The sequence below is a fragment of the Mytilus galloprovincialis genome, chromosome 10 (assembly GCF_965363235.1).
Source record: "Mytilus galloprovincialis chromosome 10, xbMytGall1.hap1.1, whole genome shotgun sequence".
In the NCBI taxonomy this organism is placed as follows: domain Eukaryota; kingdom Metazoa; phylum Mollusca; class Bivalvia; order Mytilida; family Mytilidae; genus Mytilus; species Mytilus galloprovincialis.
The window spans coordinates 62,252,175-62,268,003 of NC_134847.1; the positions used below are offsets into that span (position 1 = coordinate 62,252,175).

At 32.8% G+C, this 15,829-nt stretch overlaps 1 protein-coding gene across 4 annotated transcripts in view; it reads right to left on the minus strand.

Annotated features, from left to right (window-relative positions):
* The window catches only part of LOC143048069 (suppressor of lurcher protein 1-like), a 330,279-nt gene that overhangs the window by 86,645 nt on the left and 227,805 nt on the right, over window positions 1-15,829 (minus strand). For 3 of the 4 annotated variants that reach the window (XM_076221514.1, XM_076221512.1, XM_076221513.1), the window contains 2 exons: window positions 5,273-5,348; window positions 555-602 (listed from right to left, as the gene is read on the minus strand). In XM_076221514.1, the coding sequence (XP_076077629.1) occupies window positions 555-602; window positions 5,273-5,348 (124 nt within the window). The remainder of the gene's footprint in view (window positions 1-554; window positions 603-5,272; window positions 5,349-15,829) is intronic. The other variant, XM_076221515.1, reaches the window with a different exon arrangement.

A 15,829-nucleotide genomic window follows, 5' to 3' on the forward strand; every position in this document is an offset into this window, starting at 1 on the left:
GTTGAATATTTGTAATATTTGACAGAGTTTGAATGTACCTATCAATTGCTTTAATACAAGATTGGTAAGATATTGTAACACCTCAAATTTAAAACAACAAGCGTCTCCTTGTAATAAACATCTTAACCCTCAACACTAAATTATAATGCTATGCTAACTGTTTATTCTAATTATTCTAAATTAACTATTGTTGTTAAGATTTAATAAGAAAGATGTCATATCTGTTAATTCTTTATTCACTATAGCTGTTAACACTAAATAAGTATGATAAAATATCTGTTATTTCTATATTAAATTCTGCTGTTAATACCACTACCAAACAGTTATTGAAAGTAATATTTAATGAACTGTAAATAAGCTGTTCATACTGTTCTTGTACAGTAAATGTTTATATTTAATGAACTGTTAATAAGCTGTTAACACTGTTAGTGTACAGTAAAACACCTGTTAATCACTTGTATATTGTTTATATTTAATAATTAATGAACTGTTAATAAGCTGTTAACACTGTTAGTGTACAGTAAAACACCTGTTAATCACTTGTATACTGTTACCTCTATCAACATGGTAGTCACTCTCGTAATTAATGCAGTTATCCTTGTCTGTTGTGCAAACAAATAATTAGCATAGATTAACATAATTTACTAGCAAAATATTGTCATATTTGGCAATGAATCCAAGGGAAATAATCAAATTTGGCAATGAATTCAAGGGACATAATCCTCATATTTGGCAATGATTCAAGGGAATTAATAAAAGAAGAGGGATATTTCACATAGATAAAATGTAATCCCATATCTAGAATATACTATATTATATCATAGAAAAGCATATGATGTTATGGTAGCTAACTTTATATATTTTATTTAGCTAGATATTGTTAAGTCTTAAATAATTCTGAAATAATAAAAACAACCTTAAATGTCACTTTATTAAAACACTGGAAAAACATTACATTTTTTATTTTAGGAAAACTATTCATATGTATCTTCAAAGAACAATATTTGTTCTTCCAAAATATTACATGCTAATAAGCAATTAATTAGTTATCGAAATAATCAAATCGTGCAATGGTATCCCCAAGGAATTCTGTACTTGTTTTAAAGTCCATTTAAAAAAAAGCATCACTTCAAAGTTCAACAACAATTGTCACATCTTGGAAATTCAAATTATACCCATTAAATAAACATGTTCTAAATGAACTGTTATAATACATCACTCCCATACTTCTAAGTTGTTGATTTCATGGATTATTAAAGAATTGATTTGGCGGTATTGAACGTTCTAACAACATGCTATATAAATGTTACAGTTGACAACTCAATAGTCCATTTTAGAATATTGAATCTCAATTTTAAACTAATTTGCCCTCAGTAAAACAAATTAATTTATAGGTACAAAAAATCATTCTAAGTTAACCATGAAATACTATTCCTTTCATGATTTTTTTCTGATTCAAAATTTTGTAATACCAATTGTATAATTGTATAATGGGAAACCAATGTTTGTATTGATACTTGTAGAAAGTCTATGAATTTATCAACTATTTTGATGTTGGGTGGGCTGAGCTCTCTTCTCCTCCCCTTCAATCTGCCTCTGGAAGCTGTCCGGGAACTTCATAATAGGCATAACATTTTAAACATATCAGTTTTTCAAGCAAACAGTAAGAAACCGGGAAAGAACAATTAATATCCCATAAAATGACATAACCAGATGAAGCCATGTATCAAGAAGCTTAGTATAATGAATTGCAGTCCATGCGAAAAATGCAACAGAAATGTCATAATGATAGAAATAAACCAGTATTACCCCTCCCATTGAGTGGGGTTATACAAATTTTGTTCTTGTCCCAATACATGAATACATCAAATTTTCTGTAACAAAATAGAACTAAAGGCTCTATAGAGCCTGTGTCGCTCACCTTGGTCTATGTGAATATTAAACAAAGGAAGCAGATGGATTCATGACAAAATTGTGTTTTGGTGATGGTGATGTGTTTGTACATCTTACTTTACTAAACAGTCTTGCTGCTTACAATTATTTCTATCTATAATGAACTTGGCCCAGTAGTTTCAGTGGAAAATGTTAATAAAAATTTACAAATTTGATGAAAATTGTTAAAAATTGACTATAAAGGACAATAACTCCTTAGGGGGTCAATTGACCATTTGGGTCATTTTGACTTATTTGTAAATCTTACTTTGCTGAACATTATTGCTGTTTACAGTTTATCTCTATCTATAATAATATTCAAGATAATAACCAAAATAAGCAAAATTTCCTTAAAATTACCGATTCAGGGGCAGCAACCCAACAACAGGTTGTCTGATTCATCTGAAAATTTCAGGGTAGATAGATCTTGACCTGATAAACAATTTTACATCATGTCAGATTTGCTCTAAATGCTTTGGTTTTTGAGTTATAAGCCAAAAACTGCATTTTACCCCTATGTTCTATTTTTAGCTGTGGCGGCCATCTTGATTTGATGGCCGGGTCACCGGACACATTTTTTTAACAAGATACCCCAAAGATGATTGTGGCCAAGTTTGGATTAATTTGGCCCTGTAGTTTCAGAGGAGAAGATTTTTGTAAATGATAACCAACATTTACGAAAAATGGTTAAAAATTGACAATAAAGGGCAATAACTCCTAAAGGGGTCAACTGACCATTTCGGTCACATTGACTTATTTGTAAATCATACTTTGCTGAACATAATTGCTGTTTACAGTTTATCTCTATCTATAATAATATTCAAGATAATAACCAAAAACAGCAAAATTTCCTTAAAACTACCAATTCAGGGGCAGAAACCCAACAAAGGAATGTTCGATTCATCTGAAAATTTCAGGGCAGATAGATCTTGACAGATCTTGATGATAAACAGTTTTACCCAACGTCAAATTTGCTCTAAATGCTTTGGTTTTTGAGTTATAAGCCAAAAACTGCATTTTACCCCTATGTTCTATTTTTAGCCATGGCGGCCATCTTGGTTGGTTGGCTGGGTCATCGCACACATTTCTTAAACTAGATACCCCAATGATGATTGTGGCCAAGATTGGTTTATTTTGGCCCAGTAGTTTCAGAGGAGAAGATTTTTGTAAAAGTTAACAACGACGACGGACGACGACGGAGGAAGGACGCAAAGTGATGGGAAAAGCTCACTTGGCCCTTTGGGCCAGGTGAGCTAAAAACAAGAATTTGTCCACAGTACACAGATGCCCCACTCTCACTATCATTTTCTATGTTATGTGGACCATGAAATTGGGGTAAAATCTCTAATTTGGCATTAAAATTAGAAAGATCATATCAAAAGGAACAGGTGTACTAAGTTTCAAGTTAATTGGACTTCAACTTTATCAAAAACTACCTGAACCAAAAACTTTAAGTGGGAAAGACATATAAATGAACAAACAGACTCACAGACCAGAAAACATAATGCCCCTCTACTATTGTAGGGGGGGCATAAAAATGTTTTTAAGTTAACCCAAGCATGTTCCTCTTTTTTGGGCAAAATATTTCTGCATGACAACAACAGAAAAATCCATGGTAGAAAAAATGTTTGTTTCGAAACATTTTTGGGTGTATGAGAAGAAAGTTAAGAACAAGTTTTAGTAATATATGACAGCAGTTGCTATTTAAAACCATGAATGATTTTCCACAGATACCGATCTATTACTTTGTAATAATACAGTAAAGTCTAGTTTCTTGTTTCTGGCAAATTGCATGGTGCCATGCTGCAGTTATTATATTATGAAAATCACTAGCCCTTTCTCAATAATGACATAGAAAACTGCATGTGATGTTGTATTTATTCAATATCAACTAATTAGTTTCTACTGTAATAATAGTTTGTTCAGTGGGTGACTAGATTGCATGAGGAAAATTTTGACTGCATTGGTATATCAGCCTCAAGTTTTATCATTTTAATAAAACCAAAACAAATTGATGTGATTTTTTTGCAAGATAATGCACCATTAAAAAACAAAATTGTCTACAGCTTCTAATCATACAACTTGTACTTCAGTAGTCTATTATAAAACCAAATTTGTAATTATTATCTAATGCTCTGACATTGTTTGTCATTATCCAGTATTGGTAAATGTATTTTTTAACATAAGGAGTAATTTTTTTGTACTGTAAGTTTGTAAGATAAGTCAAAAACAGTGAAATAAAAAAAAAAACCAAAAAAACAGACATTTCAGGGACAAGAACTCTGAAAGGAGGTTCTGATTTTTCTGAAAATAACACAAAGACATACCCCTTAAAATATCTGATAATTTTTATCCGATCTCACTGGTTTGCTCTTACTCTCTTGTTTTTGTGATATTAAGTCAAATCAAATTGAGAATGGAAATGGGGAATAGGTTAAAGGGACAACAACCAGACCAAAGAACAGACAACAACCAAAGGCCACCAATGGGTCTTCAATGCAGCAATGCATCACAAAAACTGCATTTTACACCAACATTTATTTTTCTCAAAAGGGCCATGTTTGTTGATGAATCAAATCCCAACACTGTTTTAAAACAAGATTCTCCAAGGAACATTCTTGCATAAGAGAAGCAAAACAAACCAAAGGGACAACAAAGAGCTCATAAGAAAATAAGCTGACAAGGCCATGGAAAAAAAAGAAAAAGACCAAAAGAAAAAGTTACGTTAAGGGTAATATTTTGTCCATGAGTTTCAAAAGTTTATATGTTTAGACAAAAGAAGCACAACTCTAACGGTTTATTGATAGAATGTAGCTCATATAAATTATAGTCTTCCAAGCAAGATAAGCTAAAAAAAACTTACAAGGTAATAAACATGTTTTTTTAATTTTAGTTTCTTGTGTATAATTCGGAGTTTAGTATGACGGAGTTTAGTATGACGTCCATCATATCACTGAACTAGTATACATATTTGTTTAGGGGCCAGCTGAGGGATGCGTTCCGGGTGCGGGAGTTTCTCACTACATTGAAGACCCATTGGTAGCCTTCTGCTGTTGTCTGCTCTATGGTCAGGTTGTCGCTTTCACCCATCCCAATTTCCATTCTCAATTTTATTCACAAAACCAAAGCATTCATTGAGATTTTTTTTCGGGGGAAGAACTTTCTTATAATACTTTAATTTAGTAGGACCAATAAAGGACAGAAAAAGTACAATTATACCGGTCAATACCATGTGTTTGCAACTGTCCACAATGACCCTTTTTGCACAGTGAGCAAATTAAAATCAATACAAGCATTAGTTTAATTCAGATTCAGAGGTTTCTTCCAATAGTTAACTTACCTGGATTTATTGTGGCATAATTAACTGTAATCACATGAGCTAATTGTATTAATCCAAAGTACCACAATGGTGGCATCTGAAAATAGAAAAACAAAACAAGATTTTATTTATATTGTTAATAATCAAGTGGACTCTATATCATTTCCAATTTTAACATTTCTAAATCTGGAATTCTTCACCATACCTTACATGAAGCATGAATACACAATTGAAACTTATGCAAATAATTGTGTAGCTCAATTCTTCTGCACATTTATATCCTAACATATCAGATGTGATCGTAAAAATGTGTGAAATAGCTGAAATTTGATGTCATCATCTTAATTCTTTGACCTGTACTCTCCTGATCAGATAATATTTATTCAAATATTTGATTTGATTTTCTGTGTTTTAATGCCACATGTGAGCCCCTCTTTTTGACTATATCGTAGCAGCCAGTTTTTATTGGTGAAAGAAGCCAGAGTGCCTAGAGAAAATCACTGACCTTTGATAGGAAAAAAACCTAGTCAATTAAGATTGGAGTCGATTGCACCTGCACAAGCAGAGTGCTAACTCACAACTTTAGTGTTGACTGGGTAGTGATTACACTGCTAACTTAACATAGACCCCTCAACCACTGAGGCCCCTCCTTATTCATATATCATGGCTTTGAGACATGAACAGGCATATCAGAAATGTCACCATGTCTGGAGAGAACTATTAGGAATGACACAATGTGTGAGGAGACATGAGCAGGCATATCAGCAATGTCATTATGTCTGTAGAGAACTTATCAGGAATGACACAATGTGTGAGGAGATATGAGCAGGCATATCAGCAATGTCATCATGTCTGAAGAGAACTTATCAGGAATGACACAATGTGTGAGGAGACATGAGCAGGCATATCAGCAATGTCATCACGTCTGGAGAGAACTTATCAGGAATGACACAATGTGTAAGGAAACATGAGCAGGCATATCAGCAATGTCATCACGTCTGAAGAGAACTTATCAGGAATGACACAATGTGTGAGGAGACATGAGCAGGCATATCAGCAATGTCATCACGTCTGACAGAACTTATCAGGAATGACACAATGTGTGAGGAGACATAAGCAGGTATATCAGCAATGTCATCACGTCTGAAGAGAACTTATAAGGAATGACACAATGTGTGAGAAGACATGAGCAGGCATATCAGCAATGTCATCACGTCTGGAGAGAACTTATCATGAATGACACAATGTGTGAAGAGACATGAGCAGGCATATCAGCAATGTCATCACTTCTGGAGAGAACTTATCATGAATGACACAATGTGTGAAGAGACATGAGCAGGCATATCAGCAATGTCATCACTTCTGGAGAGAACTAATCAGGAATGACACAATGTGTGAGGAGACATGAGCAGGCATATCAGCAATGTCATCACGTCTGAAGAGAACTTATCAGGATTGACACAATGTGTGAGGTGACATGAGCAGGCATATCAGCAATGTCATCATGTCTGAAGAGAACTTATCAGGAATGAAACAATTTGTGAGTAGACATGAGCAGGCATATCAGCAATGTCATTATGTCTGGAAAGAAGTTATCAGGAATGATACAATGTGTGAGGAGACATGAGCAAGCATATCAGCAATGTCACCATGTCTGGAGAGAACTTATCAGGAATGACACAATGTGTGAGGAGACATGAGCAGGCATATCAGCAATGTCACCATGTCTGGAGAGAACTTATCAGGAATGACAGAATGTGTGAGAAGACATGAGCAGGCATGTCAGCAATGTCATCATGTCTGGAGAGAACTTATCAGGAATGACACAATGTGTGAGGAGACATGAGCAGGCATATCAGCAATGTCATTACGTCTGAAGAGAAGTTATCAGGAATGACCCAATGTGTGAGGAGACATGAGCAGGCATATCAGCAATGTCATTACGTCTGAAGAGAAGTTATCAGGAATGACCCAATGTGTGAGGAGACATGAGCAGGCATATCAGCAATGTCATCACGTCTGAAGAGAAGTTATCAGGAATGACCCAATGTGTCAGGAGACATGAGCAGGCATATCAGCAATTTCATCACCTCTGAAGAGAACTTATCAGGAATGAAACAATTTGTGAGTAGACATGAGCAAGCATATCAGCAATGTCATCACGTCTGGAGAGAACTTATCAGGAATGACACAATGTGCGAGGGGACACGAGCAGGTATATCAGCAATGTCATCACGTCTGAAGAGAACTTATAAGGAATGACACAATGTGTGAGAAGACATGATCAGGCATATCAGCAATGTCATAACGTCTGGAGAGAAGTTATCAGGAATGACACAATGTGTGAGGAGACATGAGCAGGCATATCAGCAATGTCACCATGTCTGGAGAGAACTTAGCAGGAATGACACAATGTGTGAGGAGACATGAGCAGGCATATCAGCAATGTCATCACGTCTGGAAAGAACTTATCAGGAATGACACAATGTGTGAGGAGACATGAGCAGGCATATCAGCAATGTCATCACGTCTGAAGAGAAGTTATCAGGAATGACCCAATGTGTGAGGAGACATGAGCAGGCATATCAGCAATGTCACCATGTCTGGAGAGAACTTATCAGGAATGATACAATGTGTGAGGAGACATGAGCAGGCATATCAGCAATGTTACCATGTCTGGAGAGAAGTTATCAGGAATGATACAATGTGTGAGGAGACATGAGCAGGCATATCAGCAATGTCATCACGTCTGAAGAGAACTTATCAGGAATGACACAATGTGTGAGAAGACATTATAAAGCTTGTTCTTGTCAAGTGTAAAACTGTATAAAGGAGTGAAAAAGATCTGTAATAGAGTGCTTAACAGATTAGTCAGTTTTCTATGTAAATATAACGTAAAATATCATCTGCTCTACACAATGTGAAACTTTTTAGCTACTTCCCTGCACTCACTTGCCAAAACTGTTCACAATGCAGCTTGTTTTTTTTACAATATCAATATATAGAAAACCCATCAATCTATACATATCAATAAGCAGAAAACCTGATAAGCTGTAAACCATACTGTTTCTTGTCACTATTTATTCACATCTCTTTTATTTTGTATGCTTGGCCTTCCAAATAAGCACTTTCAATGTGATGTGAAAAACTGGTTTCAACATGTGAAATGGAGGTGAAAAAAAATTACCAGAATTTAGGTTTGCTATTAAAAGTTTTCACCAGTTTAAAATCAATTTTCAAATTCAAATGTTTTTTTTTTTTTCAATATCAAATTAATTTTGTTCACAGTGTGTTAATTTACGTTTTTTTTGATTGAGTTAAGCCTTCCAATTGATATTTTATTGTGTGTTTTTCTAGGTTGTGATGTTATACTATAGCTTCAGAAAAAGGGAGAAGGTTTGGTACCATTAAAACGTTTAATCCCGCTGCAAATTTTTGCACCTGTCCTAAGTCAGGAATCTGATGTACAATAGTTGTTGTTTGTTTATGTAATTTATACATGTTTCTCGTTTTTTGTTTTTGATATAGATTAGACAGTTGGTTTTCCTGTATGAATGGTTTTACACTAGTAATTTTGGGGCCCTTTATAGCTAATTATTGTTCAGTGTGAGCCAAGGCTCCGTGTTGAAGTCTATACATTGACTTATAATGGTTTACTTTTATAAATTGTTATTTGGATGGAGAGTTTTCTCATTGGCACTCACACCACATCTTCCTTTATCTATCTATATCATTAATTAATGTGGGGTCATCTTGATCTTGCTTTAAAAAGTTATTAGCTCATTGCTTATTTACAAAGAGTTCAGTACACTTGATAGCAATTTTCTATATAATTCACATTTTTAAGGGACATAACTCTGGTAAAACTAATCCATAGGCAGTGATTTTTAAACTCCTCAGAGACAATTCTAGTATAAATTTCAACACTATATCTTAAATTATATAGGAAATATACTTGTGAGAGCTCATAAAAGACTAAATCATCATGACAGACAGATGTCCAGTATTTCAATGTTCTCCACAGCAATTGTGTAAGGGACAAAAACAAGTTGTAAAACGAACCATTTTGCATTAACTGCATGGTGTACTATTAATGCCATTCCACTGTCCACACCTAAATAATTGCAGCCTTATTTTAGAATTAAAAGAACTGAATTTCCAAAGTTGCTAAAATGGGTTTTTGGTCAACAATTTTTAAATAAATGTGTTTCTAGATGTTATTTAGATTATATATGCATTTTCAAATTGCTTTTACAACAGTTTAATAATTAATAGTGTATTGCGTAAGGATATCATTATCTGCTAAAAAATATCTTAATTGTAGAAATCAGTTGTCTTTAAAAGGAACACTATTGATTTCTTAGATACAAATTAACAATGCTATGGCTTGGCTCTGTGGATTAGATTAATGGGTAAATAAAAGTTCCCACAATTGCTATTTTATTGCTAATGAAGTCATCCTCTTAGGAGAAACAACAGCAAATGTTTTATTTATTTAATCCAATATTAACTGTGCAGAGCCCATAAAATAACACTAAATAACCTTTCACTGCCAACTTGCATGAGCAGTAGATCAAAGTTAATCAAACATGTTATTGTATATACAAAGAAAACTGTTTATAGGCATGCATTTATCTAAAATAATATATTATGTACCATTTTTTAAGAATAAAGATTTGAGAAGTCCCGATGAAGATTTATCCAGAAATACAATTGAGAGCATGCACCAAAATTCTAAAAAAGGAGTGACAGAGGTGGATTGGAGTGGGGTGGTCACCCCTCTTTCGTGGGATAAATTTGGTTGATAATATAGGGATTTACTAAAAGCATGCCCCCATTTTTAGTCAGTGGGCGCCCCCCCCCCCCTTTCCCCCTTATGAAAATTTCTAGATCTGCCACTGAGTAATATACATGCATCCAAAGGTTTGGTATGAATGAGTCACTCAGCCTCACCTGGTGATTAAGAATTAAGTTTAAGTTTTTGATAACCTGCTTTCTTAAACCACAATGAGCACTTAAATATACATCTCTATAGGCAAACAGAATAACAGATAATTCCAACCTATTTCTAAACCCACACATCTCTCACTCACCAATCATTCAATTATGTTAAACATCGTTCTCTATTATCTCAGCTACTATATCAAACAATTAAATTTGTCAAAAACCTACCATTTTTTCCTTATTAAGATACACATAGGCAAATTAAAATATCATTAATACGTCATTTGATGCCAAGAATTGTATTATATCTATAACAAGACCTGCAAATTTCCCTAACCACTAATTTCTCTGCATACTTTAACTAGTACAGACAATTGAATTACCCTTGTGTGCTGAATTTGTTTTCTCCAGTAAATAAACATCACAAACTCTGTTTAATGTCTTATAGACAAAAAACATGCAATTTTCAACATAACATCTATTTTAGAATGTTTTATGATAAACTGACATCTATTTTTTACAATGAAACTTCAACAAATAAAAACCAATTCTCTAAAGTACACTTAGTTTTGCTTGTGATATGAGCCAGCTTATCTAGGAATCAGCCAAAGAAAAAAATCAGTACTTATAAATATTTCATCAGCAATCTTGGTGAGTTATTTTCTTACCCTTAACAAACAATATTATTCTGAACTTCATGAATGTAAAATCATGACATGCAGGCATGGAAAAATATACTAAACATCTCAGACTGCACCAATTAACCCCTCTATCTCCAAATCATGATTAATATTCAATTACATGTACAGTTTGCATGTTATACAGATATCCAAATGAACAATGGCTAAAATATTTAGTATTTTGGGGAAACTGAAAATTTGGCAGCTCTGAGTTCAAACATGTATGGGCACTATTATTGAATACCTTAATATCAGTAATAGATGTTGAACTTAATAAATGCCTTTTATTAGTTTGACGGTATAATTGATTGATTGATAAGTGTTTAAACACCATTTCAGCATTTTTGTGCTATTTCAAGGCGGTCAGTTTTCATTCGTGGTGGAAGCAGAAAATTTTGAAAACCATAACCTTGGATAGAAAAACTTGACAATAGTCTAGCACGACTGCCACATAGGATTCAAACTCACAACCTTAGTGCTAAGACACACTAGTGACACCTTTGGTGGACTACTTAAGACTACTCTGTCACTGTGGCATGGCCCCTTTAGGGTACATAGCTTTGTTCTGTTCTTTTAAATTTATCAACTCATTCTTGAAATCTCCTTTTATTCATCTTTTAGAATAAAAAGGATTCTATCTTTTGAAGGTAACAGATTATCTATTTTTTAATTCAAATATATTATCTGATTATTGCGGTACTATACATATATCCATGATATGGTTTATGAAACAATTAAGCAGTGTCAGTTTAATTTCCATGTAAAAATCAAACTGAAATTCCTACATTCTTTTGCAAAAGTACAAGTTCTAATGGGGACTCAGCAGATGATATAATAACGTAAGATCAAAAATCTAACTGCAAGAATAATTACCTTTTTCATTTCATTCATAAAAACTGTGCACAAATAAATGATTGAGATTAAAATGCATAACAACAAATTCCCATTTTGTGGGAAACTATTACCATAGTCTTGACAATGCATCATCACCTTTTCTTTAAACAAGCAATAACAAACGGTATAAATCGGAATAAAATCTTTACCCTTCAATGTAATGAGAAAATTTATAAATCTGAAAACTGTTATGCCTTGCATTTATTTGACACTTTTATAGAAATATTTGTTGTTCGGATGATTAATTGTGAGATTTCGATTTGATAACTGCAAATGTGTTTAAAACTTAAAGATGTCACAGCCTTTTTTTTAATTGTATTTAAAACAGTTCTTGTTTTGAAAACAAGGGAACTAATTTGAATTTCTTGTTATTTTCTGATCACATGAAAAGACTATATACAGTTATAAATGCACTTAGCCACTGAAAATTTTCAAATCAGCAATGTTTTGAAACCAAACAATGTAATGTAACGTCAACTTATAAAGTATCCTTACTCTCAAAAAATGTAGTTCTCAATTGCACTATCCACATGTTATGTTGATGTTGGTCAATATGAAGCATGTCATAATAAACCATCAAGGATTAAATCTTATTTTCAGTATAAATTTCTCAATCTTGTAAGCTAAGCAGAAGGCCATCTTATTCCAGCTAAGTATTCAATTGAGCCGCCTACAATTGAATTGGTGTCTCAACTTTTTACAGTTGGAAATATTGGTATTAATAATATATTTTTAGAATTTGCAAACATTAAGACTGACCTAAAGGAATTTATGATATATATAATTTCTGAGAAATATCAGCACCAACATGTAACATCTTGCTAATAAAGATACACCCCCACTTCATATTCTTCTAATTAAGTTAGGCCCCTACTTAATATTCTGCCACTTATAAGTTACCTCTCAAGTGGTATTCTGCAAATTAAGACAGTAGATATATGTTTTAAGATGTGCCAACACTTTTAATCGTTTAATGACCCCTTCCACTATGACTATTTCTAAGACTTATATGATATTCATACAAAGGTGTGCAAAAGAAACACAAGGGTAGATGACAGCAATGTAGATAGATGGTAAATCCCTTTAGACTTCTACAGTTCCAGCCATATTAATCCCTGTTTAAGTCGGGCATCCTTTTGACAGTGCAGGGTATTAAACGTCACATTCGGTCCAAATTCATTTTTTATTTGTTCTTGTCCTATAAACATGCAGGAAATATTTCTCACTGGAGATAAATCAAACAGCACTCAATCAATTAAATACAAAAGAGGTTTACGGATATTACAGAATAATATCGTTTGTATCAATAACTTTATATAGCTAACTCTAAATTATAAAATTATAACAGATCCAACAATTCCTCTAGACATTTTATAAAGCACTTGTTTAATGAAACATTCCATTTTATTGATAAATATATCCTAAAGTTACACATGATAGTACAACATGCACATCCTGCCTGCAGCCTTAAATTTAGTGACAAATCTACATTTCTGGGATTTCATATGAGTTATGAATTGTATCAGGGACATATTATAACTGCCAACACTGTGTTGATGGATTTTTAGAGAGATTGATAACTATTGTATGACAAAATTTAAGAAATTCATTATTATAATGTTGAATGAGAAATCTTCACTACAAATACAAATTCAAAATTTCAAAATGGCATCTTTTGAGTTTGTGATTATTCTATTAGTGGTTCCGTAACTATAACGATCAAATCAAATATACTGCAAATTCTGACCTAATCATGAATCAAAGAATCTTTCTTTTTGTAATTCATTGCATCATTGTATGCTTAAAGCTGCAATGCAAATCGTCCCATAGTGTATATACATTTCCTCTCATATATTTTACCTTAACTTTGTCTCATTAAAAGCTCTTCTTACTATTTCTACTATTCCATACTACTCACAATGGATGGTTAAGTTTTTCCTACATGAACAATATTAAAAAGTACAACCTAAAAAGATGCAATGGGATTTTTGTATTGAGGCAATAAAATATTAATAAAATTCATCAATTAAACCCATTAAAGTAATTTTATCTATTCCGATCCACATCAGTTCAGACCTAACGAAGTTTTATAAATTATTAATAAATTCAGTATGAAATAGTAAAAAAAATGCAAAGTCATAAAGCTTAATGCATTCAAAAGATTTAAAGAGGACAAAACAAATCCTTTCATTAAAGATTTAATAGATTCATATATAGCTGATGATGGTATCGATAACAATTTTTTAGAATCTTTATGAGAAAGTAATTACTAATGTTTCCAATGGGACTGTTTTACTCAAATGACAACTATTATCAAATGTAAAAATCCAAATCAGAAATAACAGCTAGGTTATGTAAAACATTTTAACAGAAAAACTACAGCCTAATTTATTTACAAAATAACAAACAAACATGTAACATAGAATCAAATGACAATATTACCACTGAATTACAGGCTCCTGTCACTTAGGACAGGCACATACATACAGAATGTGGCTGGGTTAAACATGTAAGTGGCCACAACCCGCCCCTCTTCCTGGGACAGTGGTGCAACAAAATAATAAAACAACTTTATAAAACACTTAACAAACAACACATATGATCAACAGCAACAAACAACAACCACTCAATTACAGGCTCCTGACTTAGGACAGGCACTTATAGAATATGGCAGATTAAAATTAAATGCTTGTGGGCACCTAACCCTCTACTAACCTGGGACAGTGGTGCAAGAATGATTAAGGAGAGTCAATGGGGGCTTCAGCCCCTTTTGTGGAGCTAAATAAATATAACAAATGCAAAGAAGTTTTAAGCATAGAAGTATTACTCCAAATGTTGGCTTTCATGGAGGATCCCCCTTTTTCAAAATTCAGGATTTGAACCTATAAATTACAAGATGGATCATTTGGTCAAGTCTCTCTCCTTAGTAAGTCATTTGAGATCAGTCAAAAGCACTTGACTATAAATATTTCTTTGGATAATTAACATCTTTAAGGGGAGAAAAAGCACTTTCAATTCTGTAAGGACAAACAAAGAGTTATCTCCCTTTCAGTAAATTATAGGGCCGTGAAGTGTAAATTAGGTGCTTATAGAAATGTAATAATAAGAAATGTAATAATAGCTAATGATAAACTTTGAAGGTAATAATTATTATTTTCATTCAACAGATGATGTATTAGCAATATCAAAACTAGTATTACATTAATTTATTTTAGACAACAATTACAAAAGCAATTTCATATAAAGTAAGTATAGTTCCTTCTTTTTTTGCACTACACATATTGGTGACTTATGCTAGTCTTAGTTTAGTAGTTTAATAATTATTTTTCTATCTTATTAGTTTTTTAGAATGTAACAAACTACAACTTGAAGGATTATCTAACAGTCTACAGTCAAAACACAGCTACAGATTATATAATCTTTCTGACAAAGGCCTGACTACCCATCACCTAACAAAAATGAATTTATTCCATTAACACAGAAAACAAAAGTCCAATCCATTTCTATTCCTCGTTTATTTCAATTTCTATCCCAGTCAACTATCCTAGTATACAAATAAATCATTATTACATTTTTATAAATTCAATTAGTTAGACCAATGTATCATTGTTAAAAGTCACAAAATCTCAGATTTGGCAAGAAAAAATTTGAAAATGTCAAACAAGTCTTGAAAACATATCAGTTAAGCACTTTCACTTTTAGTGATGTGTTGGGTAGGAAATAAACGTCTTAAAGAAGTTGACTGATTATTTTAACATTGATTATACAATGTACCTTCAAACTAAAGTACTGCCAAGGCAGCTGATCTGTCTTCCTTTCATTCTAATTGTTTAATGTTTGTTGTACAATTGTCAGACCAATAAAACTATGTGTTTGTCTCAAAATGTAAGAAATAAAACTATTTTCCTTAAAGGGCACTAACTCTAAACTAAGTTAACATAAAAAAATTAGACATTATGTTTCATTGTAGATTTAATCTTGCTGATCATATGTGCTATTGAAAGTTATATCTATCAATTACAGTTTTCAAGATAATATACAATAATGGGACAATCATCAT